Consider the following 14,953-nt stretch of genomic DNA (forward strand, 5'->3'; position numbering starts at 1 on the left):
CGGAGCTTTGTCGGCTTGTGTTCCTACTTCCGCCGCTTCGTCAGGAATTTTGCCGACATTGCCCGGCCGCTTACTGACCTACTCAAGAAGGACATCTCTTTTCCTGGGGTCGTGCACAAGCTGCCGCATTCACCCCCCTTGTCAGTTTACTGACTTCACCGCCCATTTTGGCGCATTATGACCCGTCGGCCCCTACAGAAGTTCGCACCGACGCTAGTGCCCACGGCATAGGTGCAGTACTCGCCCAACGCCAGAACGACCAGGACCGTGTCATTGCCTACGCCAGCCGCCTTCTCTCGTCATCGGAGTGGAATTATTCGATACTGAGCGCGAATGCCTGGCTTTGGTCTGGGCTGTGGCAAAATTTCGCCCTTATTTGTACGGCCGAACTTTTTCCGTTGTCACGGACCACCATGCCCTTGCTGGCTCTCGTCGCTGAAGGATCCTACAGGAAGGCTTGACCGCTGGGCGTTACGACTACAGGAATACACCTTGACGTGCTCTACAATCTGGCCGGATGCATCAAGATGCTGACTGTTTATCCCGCTACCCTGTCGATCCTCCCGACACCACCGAACGTGATACCGGTGACTCGTCATGGCTATTGCAGATCTGGCCAACATACGCGCTGAACAGCAAAGTGACGACACGTTACGATCTATAATGACCGCCTCAATTTCGTCAGCCCGACCCATCGCTTCGTCTGTTTGAGCTTCACGACGATATTCTTTACCGTCGTAGTACCACTCCCGACGGCCCAGAGTTCTGCTTGTTCTCCCCAAGCATCTTCGTGCTACTGTTCTCCAGAAACTCCACGATGCTCCGACCGCTGGCCATCTTGGCGTATCCCGCACATACGATCGCGTGGCGGCGCCGGTTTTCTGGCTGGTCTGTACCGATCTGTTCGACGCTACGTTGCTGGTGTGACCTTTGTCAGCGACGTAAACGGCCCTCAGGGTTGCCTGCAGGCCTTCTGCATCCAATTCACATACCCCAGGAGCCATTCGACCGCGTCGGTCTCGACCTCCTGGCCCATTTCCTTCGCTTCAGGAACAAGTGGATCGCAGTGCGACCGACTACGCTACGCGTTTTGCCATCACGCGAGCTTTGCCGACTAGTTGCGCCACTGACGTCGCCGATTCCTCCTTCATGACGTCATCCTTCGTCATTGGTGCTCCTCGGGAACTGCTCACAGACCGAGGCCGCTACTTCTTGTCGAAAAGTTGTCGATGACCTCCTTCGGTCCTGTTCTGTGGAGCACAAGCTCACTACTGCGTACCACCCGCAGACCAACGGGCTCACCGAAAGGTTGAACCGCACCTTAACCGATATGCTGTCGATGTACGTGTCTGACGATCATCGGGACTGGGACAGCGCTTTGCCATACGTCACGTTCGCGTACAACTCCCTCCCTCACGACACCGCCGGTTTCGCCGTTTTACCTCCTGTATGGCCACCACCCTGCCTTGCCCTTTGACACGCTCCTACCTGCTGTTCTACAAAATACCACGGAGTATGCCCGCGATGCTGCCGCGCGAGCCCATCTGGCACGTCAGATAGCTCATGAGCGACTATCCGACTCACAATTATGCCAAAAGGACCGCTACGACCGCAGCCACCGGCACCTCTGCTTTTCTCCGGGATCTCTGTGCTTCTCTGGACTCCTCTCGTCGCAGGTCGTCTCTCCGAAAAGCTTTATAGCGTTACACCGGACCTTACAAGGTTTTACGGCAACTTAGTGACGTAAATTATGAAATCGACCCACTGAACAGTTCTTCACCATCTACCCTGCCATCTCGTGACGTCGTGCACGTATCCCGACTCAAGCCGTACTTTTCCGTCACCTCCTCGTGTAAATAGTCTGCGCCGAGACGGCGCTCAGCCCGCCGGGGCGGTTAGAGTTACGGGCCGCCTCCTTGCATAAGGAAGAAGACGACGATCGCCGAAAAACGCTGCGCGTGTTCAGCCATCTTGGCCATCTCTGCCCACCAATCCCTGTAGATAAATACTATCCCTTTTTCGTCTATTTGACGCCCCGTCACAATATATTCGGGGGCCTGCGTCGTTGGGGATGATTTTCTCCGCCACCCGCCGACATCGCACGCCGACGCCGGTTGCCGATGCCGGATGTTATGCGACAAGGGGGGGGGGGGGGGGGGCTTAACATTATCGCGTTTAAATCGTATAGTACGACTTAACCACACCTAACAGACATGATAGCGTCGGAGTGTATTTTGGAATATACGAGAAAAAAAGCCGACAGATCCCACGCCCTGTGGGAATCGATGTCATGCGAGCAGTGTGCGGGGAGCCACTAAGGTAACAAAGTGACCATGAGAGCACAAAGACGTAGGAGGCTCTTTCATAACCTACATGACCCGCATGTCATGACATTCACGTCATGCGTTCCTCAGGGGCCCCTTTAGCAACACCTAGGAGACCTGAAGGCGAAAGTCTTAGTGATGCTCATTACTATTACTTCTACCATCATCCTTTAGTGTTTCCTTTACTTAGTAGCCATGTCCGAACTCATTTGATTGGTTTTTGTCGCTGAGTCATACTCATTTTTGCTCAGTCATTCTCTTGACTATGACTTCCATACTTTGACTCACCATACTTTAGTGTTTCCTTCACTTAGTAGCCACATCAGAAACCATTTCAGTGGTTTTTGCGTGTTAATGTTTTTTTTTGCTGAGTCATTGTCATTTTTGCTGAGTCATGCTCATGACTATATGACTTCTACCATAATCCTTAGTCTTTCCTTCACTAGGTACCTACGTCAGAATCCATATGAGTGGTTTTTGAGTGTTAATCTTTTTTCACTGAGTCATTGTCATTTATGCTTAGTCATGCTCATGACTATGACTTCTACCACCATCCTTTAGTGTTTCCTTAACTTAGTACCCACGTCAGAACCATTTGAGTGGTTTTTGAGTGTTAATCGTTTTTCGCTGAGTCATTGTCATTTTTTGGTGAGTCATGCTCATGACTATAACTTCTACCACCGTCCTTTAGTGTTGCCCTCACTTAGTACCCATGTCCGAACCCATTTCAGTGGTTTTTGATTGTTGATGTTTGTTCATATTAGGCGGCTGTTTTATGACCTACATGACATGCATGTCATGACCTATCAATCATGTTCGTCATACACTGTTGTCATACTATGCCAATTTTGGTACCTACCAAGTTAACGAAACGACCATGAGAGCACCAAGATGTAGGCATCTGTTTCATCACCTACATGACACACATGTCATGATATTCAAGTCATGACCTCTCATTTATGTTCGTCATACACTCTTGTCATAGTATGGCAATTTTGGTAAATACCAAGTTAACGATACGTTCACGAGAGCACCAAGACGTAGGTGGCTAGATAGATAGATATATAGAAACTGGAAAAGTGGCAAATGTTCGCCAAGAAATGCTTCGCATTTAAGAGCCTGATAAGAAGCCAGGGATCTTTGAATGCTATCGCGTTCCACTCTTAAAGGCGAAGCTTAAGCGTCCTCCAATCCTGGTGGTGTTTCGCTGTACTTTGGCTCTAGGCAACATTGAGGGGAATGTTGAAAACCGAGCCTTTCTAAATTTTGATCATGCCCCATGTCGGGAGAAAATACGGTGTTAGTGTCAGCGGCATCCAATAACGGAACCACGTTCCACTCTTTCAGGCGAAGCTTAAGCGTGCTCAAAGTTTTGTAGTTATTCTGTTTTTTTTTTTTTGTTGTTTACTCGTGTACCAAGCTGCTATAGGATCTTGTATAAGATCGCAGTACTTATAAATAACTAAATAAATAAATAAATAAAAATTGCGAACTTGAAGAATGGCGAGTTTGAAAGTAGTGTCAACCTCAGAATTTCTTCTAAATGAAAATGCCTCCCGAACGCAGGCTTATTCATTAGTCTTTTATACTTCTGGCAGAAGAATGCTGCTTATTACCGCAGGTGGTTTCTCAGAATTCTCTTAGTTCGGAAAATAACAATTGATCAGGCGTTCGTACCATGCAGATGTCAACAATAAAACTTCACTTGGCCACTTCGTGTTTCTGGTTTGGCCCAGTTTGTGTGGTTTTCCTTTAATTATCCTCGAGCGAAGAAAATGACATGTTTACAAGGCGCAGTATACGGGGTAGCAGGTCAATTAAAAAGGAAACACGTGGCAGGCTTCCCTCATTCAGCGAGATGTTTTTCAATCACACCTAGTATTTCCGCTTGACACCTGACGAGTCTTTTGCCGTCCAGCGGTCGTAGCAGGGCAGCAACTGTCTTTCCGAAATGTCCCGCAGCGTCATCCACATCGATTGTCTGCTCAACGGCGCGTGCTATTTTAGCGAGGGACTGACTTTGCGCCCACAAGTCGTACGGGGTCGTACTGGGCTCAGGCTCCCTTGGGCGCCTGGAATTTTCCGACGAGCACAAGAGCAGCGGTGTGGACGAGGGCTCGGGGTCACGTCGTCGCTTAGAACTTTCGGGCTGAGCTTGACCAACTTCGGGCGAGGATGCGCGGGTGCTCGCGACCGAGCTACCGCCCAGTATGTGGAACTGCGGGCTCTCGTCTCCAAAGTCGTCTGGTAGCAGAACCTCTTCGAAGCCTTCCTGGCCCTGCGACAAAGCGAATGATCGTTATAAGAGTTATGTAATGCATAGTTCTGATGTTATAATATTAGGCACATGCACATGACAATCTGCAATACAGAATGTTTCTGCCTCCTAAACTATAGTGGGATGTCACCAAGAAAAAGTAGTAGAAAGCTCTACGGCTTTACCGGAAATAAAGCATGGGCTACATTTCTTTTTTGTTTTTTGTTTTTAATGTCTCTTTGAGCGTCGTTTTTGACCGTTTGCAGACTTTGGGAATGCTCAGTAACGAAATTTTCGGTCGTGAAGTCTCGCCACTCGCCATTAGATTAGCGCTGTCGGCGCTGGACAGTCGGACGCGCACCGATGGTAATACGTATATGTGGTCAATCGCGGCTCGCCGCTGGATGGGCAGAGTTCTCACCTAAGCGTCATCATCTGACACGTTTGCTTCGGGATTACTGACGCAATTTAAGAAAAGAACAAACACAGGCTGGGGAAAAGAAGAGAATTAAGGTCGGTCTACTTGTCGTTGATTGGTGATGATCGAAAGACAAGGGACAGAACGGGGGAGAACAAACAAAGCGCTAACTCGCAAGCGCACTTTACTTGCAATACATCAAAGCAAATTAGCAAGCAAGCGTAGCCTCACCTGTAAACGTACGGACACACTACATGCAAATATAGGCTTCCGTGCTAGTGTTCACTTTGTTCCTGTTCTTTACCTTTCTCTTGGGCTGCAGTTAAGTAATACACGTGGGAGCTTCCTTGATTGGGAGTTCTGTGAAACAAATGGAAATTTAACAAATACAAGATCGAAAAGAAGTTGCCAATTTCGTCTTAAAGGCGACCAGGAACGCCAGATTGTTCATAAGGTGCGTACTCACAACGTTCATGCATGCAGTGGAACGCAGAACGCTGGCCTTGCATCACCCCATAAACGATCGAGTGCTGACGATGCGTTCACTTTGCCTCATTCGTTTTGCAGCCAAACGCACTGCTCGTCTCTGGAAACCTTCTCGCACTTCTAGAGAGAGCTGCGCACGCCCCGTCGACGGGACAGCACAAAAACGGCGGCCGCGTCGGTGTGTGAGTGCGGCTCTGGAGTGTCCGTGTGATTCCCTATCACCATAAAAAAATTTAAATCTGAGGTTCCCCCTTCTAAGCTCACTATCTTATTATGAGGAACGCCGTAGTGGAGGACTTCAGTTTCATTTGGACCACCTGGAGATCCTTAACAGGCACACAATGCGCAACTAACATGCCGGCCACGGTAGAAGACAACAAAGGGAAGGGCAAGGATCAGACAGGAAGGGAGGACATCGCGGTCTCAGGTGCAACTTTCGGCGGCGGGGAGGTGAAAAACGTCGAGTTGCCTGTGTAGGAGATTCCAACATGCGTAAAGTAGAACGGTGATAATAGAGAGGGTAAATGCCGGCGAACGAGTCCAGGTAAGAGTGCATCCAGGGAAACTGATTAGGGAAGTGATAGGGAAGGCCAAGCAACAGCTGTGGGACACCATGGAGGAAAGGCAACTAGTGGTGATAATACGCGGAGTGATTGCTGTACTGCAAGGACGGGGGACCGGGATCGCGAAGGAAATAGCCAAAGAGGTTACCGACCTGCGGAATGTTTCAAAGGAAGTTCAAATCGCAGTGTGCCCGGTGCCAGAGGCTCAAAGGCAGGGGTATGCAATTGAAAGGGTAGAGCTTGCACTAAACAGGGAAACTTGGAAGCTAGCTAAGGCAATGAATTTTACGGTCATTAAGATCAACCGAGAAGTGCACCGAGCTGGCCGCGAATGGACTTTTACGCGTGACGTGATACATTTTAGCGATAGTGTGACAATACCGGTCCGACGTAGATTAGCGGCACGGGAAGTAGCGTTTTTAGGCGGGCTTCAGGCAACAAGGAAGGAATGGTAAGTATTAAATGTAGCGCCACACCAGCAAGGAGCAGAATTAGACCACAAAGAGCAAAGAAAAGGAGCACAAAGAATAAGTATAGAGATGGTACAATTTGTTACCTAAACATACAGGGCGGTCGCAAGCAGGAAAAGTGGCTGGAAACTCAAACGCCGCTGAATGCCGAGGCTATCAGCGCGTACGCCTTGACCGGGCAGAAGGAACAGCAAACTGGAAGTTACGAGGCATCTCCCAAGGCTGGCGTGATTAGGAGCGCGGCCAGCGGCGTGGAGCGTTGCACTTCGATGATGCACCAGAGGATACTGAGAGAAAACTTTGCACTTTATTCAGTACCCAGCGAAATACATACTTTGTCGGTAAACTTACCGAAACCACTGCTTTATGTATATCTCGTTCTTTACAGCGACGCTGTTTCTGCGTACCCTGTGCCGTCGTTGTCGGTTCGCTAAAGACCACGTGACCTAGCGGGAGAGGAGAGGAAAAGAAGAGCTCAACCTTGTGAGAATGCTGTGAGAGGGTCTAGATGAAAAGGAGTACAGGGAGGGGGGTTGACAAAGGTCGCGCCGACCAATACTCTCGTTGGAGCGGGACAGCGTGAAGCGCCAACCAATGGCGGTGTACGAAAAAATTACACCATCTTCCCGTAGGGGAACCCTGAGTAGTATGCGAAGCAGCCATGGGATCGACTCGAAGTTCGGAATCGGCCTGTCGCCGCTGCCATTTCTTGGCAGCGACCCGTGCCCTCTTCTCCGCGGCGCTGTCCACGGCGCTGACACTGGCGTTGAAGCTGGCGCTGTCCGTGGCACTCATCGCGGCATTGCGGGAGGAGAATGAGAAGAGCGGAGCGCGCGCGCGCGTCATTATACCGCGAGCTACAGTGGCGCCCCCCAGCGGAGTATGCAGCGCCTACCATCGCGCCTCTAACCTTAGCTGCTTCGCATTATCGCGCGCGGAGCCGCAGGTGGTGCCATTCGTTGCGCAATCCGGAGAGGGAGAAGCGTCGGAGAGGAGGAATGCCGAGAGGAGTGGAGATGAGACAAGGAGAGGAGGGGAGGAGGATGCGCACGCGCAGTGCTGGTGTGGACGCCGCATGGCGGATGGAGGGACGGACAGAGCCGCCGGCAAGAAGTGCTTCGCATTTAAAATTGGGCCAACGGAGGAGTGGGGTGTGAGAGCAGTTCGCGTTAGCGTTAGTTGTACATACGGAGCTTTGGTCAAGCACTCCTGTCTGAGAACGTCGTAGAAAAAACGTGAGGAAGGCGCTAGGAACGCCGTTGCCCGTGCCGGCCGACGCGTCTCATCCCCCGCAAGTAGCTCCATTCGGGCCAGCCAAGGGGCCGCGAATGCAGCTACGGCTCCGACGCTCGCTCCCATTGCAGCCGGCCTGACGCACCAGGCCGGATAACATAGCTTCGCTGTCCGACCATCCTCACAGAGTGAAAGAGTGGTGATTTTTTTTCGTTTTGTTGATGTATGGGAGTCCCCCTGACAGTTTCTAACTTTGGAGCTCCCTGTGTAGTACCAATTTTGTATACACTTCTATGTATAACTGACATCGTTGATGAATAAACTTCAAACTTGAAAACGTTAGCTTGACGTTTACTCTCGGTTCCACTTAGGCAAGGGGGGTCATTCAGTAAGAGTCCACTTATAGTGGACTGTTCATTGCGGCTGTCGCTGATTGGCTGCAGCTGTACGAGCGAGAAGGAGATTGGCTGGGGAACCTGTCTCCTCCTCACTCCTGCAGCTTCAGCCAATCAGCAGCGGCAGAAATGGGCAGTCCACTAGGTGGACTCTTACAGAATAACCGCCCACCGCATAAGCACAGCAGTTCGGCAGGAGCGCTAGTGCTTGAGACAGCGAGCGTTGTTTCTGCAACCACATGCATTCCGCGTCTTTGAAGACGCTCTAACACTCCGCGGGCGAGCGTAGGGTTAGCTCATCGATAGAGGGACAACAGAACAACCACGGCGTCAACGACGACGGCCAGAATGCGCATGGACCATCCGTGTAATTCCTATTGCAATAAAACAAGATATCCGTTCCCTCAAAAGGAGCGCCACTCTTTGGGTCGTATTCTGTGTACATGTTCCGTCCTCAACATATTGAGGGCAATGATGTCTAGCCTGTACCAGTTCCATTCTTTGAAATAGGAAAAGTAATATCCACACGATATGCAGAAACGGGAAACACACACAAGTACAGCAAAAGATCTACGTGCGTTGGACTACACACGAATACTTTTGCATCAAAGTTTGAAGCAGAGTGGGCAACAACCAAAGCCGCGGAAGATTCCATGTGCGAAGCTTGTTACCGCTCTTGTTCCACAAGTTAGCCATCGTCTATTGGCGTCTAGTGCACCATATACAGTAGACTCCCTTTAAAACGAACTCGAAGGGTCCATGAAAATTTGTTTGTATTACCAGGAATTTGTTTTCACAGACGAACTCCCATCTTACTTCAAACGGCATATGAGGTAGACTTACAACGGTGGGAATATGTCATAAAAATCATTTATTTAGCTGAAATTAATACAAAAACTGTCTTCAAGTGGTACTCTTGCTTGCTTTCATACAGTCCGTGATGGACGTTTATCACTTCTGTGCAAATCGGCGAGTAGCCACAAACTACGTCACCTCAACTAATGACCTTAAAAATCCTTCTGTGCCTTCGTGCCGCTGCAAAAAGTTCACTAAGGAGTTCAAGCAGGCATCTGCCGCCTCACAGGTCATCGGTGCAGGCTCCGGTACCCTAGCCTCCAGGATCGATCAGTAGCAGTGGCGGTGACTCTGAATGTTCATCTTAACCGAAGAATACGTCTCAGGCGGTTCGTCTTAAGCGATTTTTTTTGCATTGATTCTATGAAAAACCTAACAAACGGTCCCATGTTGTTCCTTATATGCGAGAATTCGGCTTAATCGAGTGCGTCTTAACGAGAGTTCACTGTATTAAGTATGCGCAGCCTTTTGTCAATGAGTGATGGCGCACGTTGCCGAGCAACATCAGGTACTGCGGATTTACCTTCTTGTTTGGAAGTTCAAGCGTCATCGGCAGCGGAAATTATGGTAGGCTATAACATGTTCGAGCACGAAATGCGTCAGCTTCAGTGACAACGAATTAGAGTGGAAAGAATAAAAGCTCTTTCTTGAATGGGCGTAGATTCTTGCGTTACAGATATGACCTCTGACATCCTACTATGCACGGAGAAGGGGATGAGGATGCAATGGTTCTAGAAAAAGAAAAAAAAAAGATTAAAAAAATTACACTATGAAAGCAGCCCATTGGCGGACTGTACATGTTTCCATCAACATCGTCATAAGACAATGAATCCATTGTGATTACTCTTGGAAGCACGTTTCACGTCTCGATTTCTTGCAGATAATGCAAAGATTATTATTTCTTTTATAATACTATACTTTAGTAAACGATAACACTCCACTATAATCTGTCATACTGTACTATTTTTATTACCATCACTCCGGGCTGTGTCTTGTGCAACCTGAGCCGATAGTTTATATGTACGGAGGAAACAACTCGCAGAAAACGAACAAACGGGACATCCGTGTGCTGTTTCCTGCGCTCCGCTTCAGTGCACGTGTTCTAACTCGTAGAAATCCTACTAGTTCCATCGTCACCATTTATACTTACCTCACTTATCTTATATGTCACCCGTGTGAACGGCCGAAGCCCAACTCTGAAGGTCGCTCGCTGTGTTTCTTCAATGCCTTCCCTCCTATGTATCATTCACCTATGATGCAAACTATCAGTATAGCTCTGCTGCCACCATTCAACCTTAGATAAAAGTAAATACACGTCAGGAAGCGACGTTCATTACCGTTTCAGGCTCCTGCTCTTCCAAGGACTCGTTGGGAGCCTTCGCCTGCATGACGTTCCTCAAGAAGTTGTCCAAGACTCGGAAGTACCGCCACTTTCCCGTATAAGCTTCGGCAGTGTCTGGGAGGCCCTTGTCGCGCATCTTCTTCCTCTCCAGTCGGTAGGTCCGGCGCTTGTTCGCGAACAGCGTCTTTAGAGACTCTGCAGCAGCAAAAGTCAAGGTTTGCCTTTATTTTCACACTGGCACCTCTTAAAGGAACATTGAAGAGCAACTGAAAATTAGAATACTTTGGCGAGATACTTTTGGGAGAGTCGCATGCATCTGCCTGGAAAAAGTTGGTTGTAAGCGATGAAGTAACCGGGCAAATGTGTTTGCACGCGAAGGAAATGAAGGATTAAGTTTCACGTTCTCAATTCTGCGCCTGAATTGCAGCGACAGTAAGTTGTATGACGTCATGAATATCACAGTTTTGAGGCATGCTTCGAAGTCCTCGTTAAGAAAAAGTTGTCAAAACTCGAAGAGCATACGGCTCCTTTAAGAAGAAGTAGTTTAAAGATTTGAAAATGTAGAGAGGTCGGCCGGAATATGGAGCAATTTCAACGTAATCCTTATTGCATGACAACGTATCGACTACTTGTCAGCAATAGCTTAAATATTATGGCATCACAGAGAGCTAGCACGGCCACTTTATTGCACTCTTTCGCTTTTGTGTCTTTTCTGGCTTAGCAAAACTTGAAATGCGATATTCCAGAAGTGTAATTTACCAGACCACCTTATACGTTAGCGCGCACTCCCCTTCAGTGTCCCTTTAGGAGCACAACTTGAGTAGACGAGTTGGGTACTGTGTAAATGCAACTGTGCGGATTGTCCATTTCAGCATGCGCTGACTGCATAAAGTGTGAGAGTCGGCGGGGACGAATGGCCCCTGGCCTACCGCCTTCGAGCTATACTCCATCAGTGCGCGCTGAAATGGACAGTGCACCGAATGGACACTTACAGACTACCCCGTCCACTTCCTCGCCCCCCCCCCCCCGCAATTCTCTCCTAATCTGTCCCATGCCACTCTTTATCGTCTTGGACATTCGCATGTATTATTTGTGCATGTGATAATGTCACCTGTTATCAGAGAAACAATAGTCACGTAGCAGCCTGCTAATACTTTTCTAACAATCATCGCAAGTACACTAGAAAACCTGTCTAGGTCGACACTTGGCATGCACTGAGTAAACCTGGCGCAGGTACATTTCAATGGGGCGCAAGACTGCGAGAACCATCGTATATATAGGTTAAGTTGCATGTTAAAATTCATTCGGAGACCTCTACTATGGGGTCTCTCATAACATACTGTGCATTCTCACACCACACTGTACACAGGCGATGACCGCCCTTGAAGTCATGCCATAATACATCTGAACGACCACAATTAGTCGAACTTTCTATGATACTATCGCAGATCAATCGGGTACCAAAGCAGTGGATGCAGAACCCCTCTATATTTACAACCTGCATGTGAACTGCAGATGAGTTAGTTCTATGATGATGAATAAGTAAAAAAGTGCTGTCATAACTATCTGAGTGATTTTATGAGTTCACTTTCAGCTGACCGTGTTGATAATGTATGCACATTAACAGCCTTCCATAGACTTCTGAAGATTTTATTTGGTTCATTACTATGAGGAGGGGGGGGGGGAAGTAATACTGCGTAATGTAACATATAGCATACGTACCAACCTATTTACGTTTTATTTAGTTTTCTTTTTACTTTGAATACACATATTAAGGCCCCAAATTGAGATAGCGCAATTCCAATTATCCAATTTAATCGCCTCCATAACGCGGGCACTGCTTGCATAAAACACCGTTCAGTTAGCAAGATAACAATGTTCGCTTAATTAACTCAACATTACTATTAATTCCACTAATTAAATCTCATAACCATTCACTTTAAGTGAATGCTCGCATTTGTTATAATTGGAACCGCGCGGTAATAAGTACACGATGATTTGTTACAAATTCTGGTAACAGCACCACTTAGCGACATCATTTATAAAACTACAGTACTAAATATTTTGGCCGTCCATTTAATTGTGCTAGAGTGTTAGAAGACTACTTACTGAAACACAAATATATATTATAGCATATTACGGGCATTCATAACTCCAAACTTTATATTTCTATCATGATTCCTGCTCAATCGACTTGTATTTGTTACTTCTTTGCAGGACTTTCCGTCCATTCTACAATAAACGGATCCAGCAATACCATGGCTGCTTACAATTCAGTGAAGACCCCATTCGTGGTTGCAGGTGTTGATTCACAGAAAGGCGTGGTTATTACGCTGTTCAAGGTGAGACATGACACTTCATTTATCGCAATTGTCAGCATTTGAAAAGTTTAAATGACAGCTCGTAGGGACGTTTCAAAGCCTCCGAGAGGACCCTGTAAATTACAAAGTCATCATCGTAATTCCAACCAGTAAAGGTATTCTTATCGTTACTCATGTCTATTTCCCGATTACGCTTATCTCTAGATATTTTCGTAACTAATAAATAATCAAGAAAGTTAGCCCAACTAATTGCATTGAGAGGAAGAAGTTGAGTTGAGTGACCTATGCAGTGCGTTAGGCAGACAACCGCTGACCGACTGAAGTTACAGAGCAGGTGCCAGGGGAAGAGAAGCACAGTCGTGGACCGCGGAGCTAGGCTGTGTGATGAAATTGGGAAATTTGCAGGCATAGGATGAGACCAGCTGGTGCATGAAGGGGCTAATTGGAGATCGCTGGGAGAGGCGTTTGCCCTGCACCGGATATAATAGGTTGAGAATGGTTGCGTTAACTTCGGCATTTTTTTTCTCTTTAAGTCCGCACAGCAGGCGATTACAAGTGGCGGATTGAAGCGTTGCAGGTACCGAGCAGAGCCTGAGTAAACAAGGGTGATTGTAGTGTCGTGCTGCCCTCTAACTCCATACGTGGCACTAACCGTCAGACATCTCCGGTGTCCGCTTGACGGTGCTGAGTCCTAAGCAGTCTCTGAATTTGTACGAATTCCTTCGACCAATCAGGTACGAACGCGCTACCTATGTACGCGTATTAGCCGATTGCATGATGGAAGCTGTCGCTAGGAATGTATAACAGCAAAAAACTCAGTTTCGATTGAGCGGTAAATGCAAGAGAAATGCGCTAGCATTAAGTCGCACCTCCTTTAGGTCCCAGATCCATGACTCAAACCGCGTTCGCCGCATTGTAAAGTTTGTTCAGGATCTCACTTGACACACATCCTGCCTCTTCGAGAAGTTCAGTTGACGGTGGCCCTGAGCAGACCCTTGTAACTTGCACTATATATACATGGTGTTTCAGCGAAGAGTTTCAAAAATTCTTAAAGGTTGCCTGTGGCAGATAGCACAATTCTAGTTCATGCGCTGGTCTACTCGAAGAGGCGGACATTACTTGCACAAGAAACTGAAATGCATATTCGAATATTTATCGAAAAGTCACTAATTAAGTTTTTAACTAATTACCTGATGGCCCACATTGCAATTTACGAATTGTAGCCGTGGAGTTAGCAAGGCGGATCCACTTGGAACGAATTCTCGGGATGAAACCAGTTTCGCGATATTAATTCCCGAACTTTGCGGAGAAATGCATTGGCGGTCCAGTTAGTTTTTTAACAAAACGTCGCTTTATGCATTGAAGCACAAAATTAACTGGAACGCCCATGAATTTCTATGCAAAGTTCGGGAATTAATATCTCAAAACTGGTGTCATACCGAGCATTCGTTCCAAGTGGATCCGCCTTTTGAACTCCACAGCTACAATTTGTAATTTGCAATATGGGCCATCAGGTAATTAGTTAAAAACTTAATTGGTAAGTGTTTTTTCATTAGGCGATTCCACATTGCAATTTTTTGTGCAAATAATGTCCGCCTCTTAGAGTAGGCAAGCTCATGAACTAGAATTGGGCTATATGCCACAGGCAACCTTAAATTAATTTGAAAGTGTTCGCTAAACACCCAGTATATATATATATATATATATATATATATATATATATATATATATATATATACGGTCCCTCGGTCCCTTTCATCGCAAGAAGCCACCCCTGCTTCCAGTTTCTTCGCGCCGTGCTGGCCATCCTCATGGACCCCAGGCCTCCCCGTCGGCCAGCTCGGTCGCGACTACACAGGGAACAACGTCAAGGTACGTCGAAAACATTCTGGCGGTTGCATGTGCTCCGAGTAAAGCCTGTAATTTATTATTGAGTTTTAAACATCACAACTTCTAGCAATTGCAGCGGCGCTGCTCCCGGCATTTTTAGCAGCCTCTGCTTACTCTAAGTATAATGATGTCACTCGGGCGAGCAATGCGATTGGCTGTCCACGAGACGTCATCAGAAGTTATTGAAACATGCCACTCCATTAACCTTATTTTTAAGAGCATAAGTATGCATAGCTTCGTGCGTGCCCATAAAAGTAAATACACGAATGCAATTAATGTGGACATTTCTTCAAGCCAAGGGCGCGCTTCCGCCTAAGAATGTGGATCGTCTATACCACAGCTGTTGTGTCGTTGTGTGTACGTTTGCATTTGCGCACTCGTGCGGGGAATATAGCATAA

General features: G+C 47.5%; 1 protein-coding gene across 2 annotated transcripts in view; it reads right to left on the reverse strand.

Annotated features, from left to right (window-relative positions):
• LOC119465259 (uncharacterized) overlaps positions 1 to 14,953 on the reverse strand; it is a 33,739-nt gene that overhangs the window by 11,727 nt on the left and 7,059 nt on the right. The window contains exons 2-3 of one of the 2 annotated variants that reach the window (XM_037726057.2): positions 10,339 to 10,538; positions 4,044 to 4,602 (exon numbers count right to left, since the gene is read on the reverse strand). In XM_037726057.2, coding sequence (XP_037581985.1) covers positions 4,171 to 4,602; positions 10,339 to 10,538 — 632 coding nt within the window. In that variant the 3' untranslated portion in view covers positions 4,044 to 4,170. Of the gene's footprint in view, positions 1 to 4,043; positions 4,603 to 10,338; positions 10,539 to 14,953 lie in introns of those variants that run through there. The other variant, XM_049655890.1, reaches the window with a different exon arrangement.

Source organism: Dermacentor silvarum, chromosome 9, assembly GCF_013339745.2.
Source record: "Dermacentor silvarum isolate Dsil-2018 chromosome 9, BIME_Dsil_1.4, whole genome shotgun sequence".
Lineage (NCBI taxonomy): Eukaryota > Metazoa > Arthropoda > Arachnida > Ixodida > Ixodidae > Dermacentor > Dermacentor silvarum.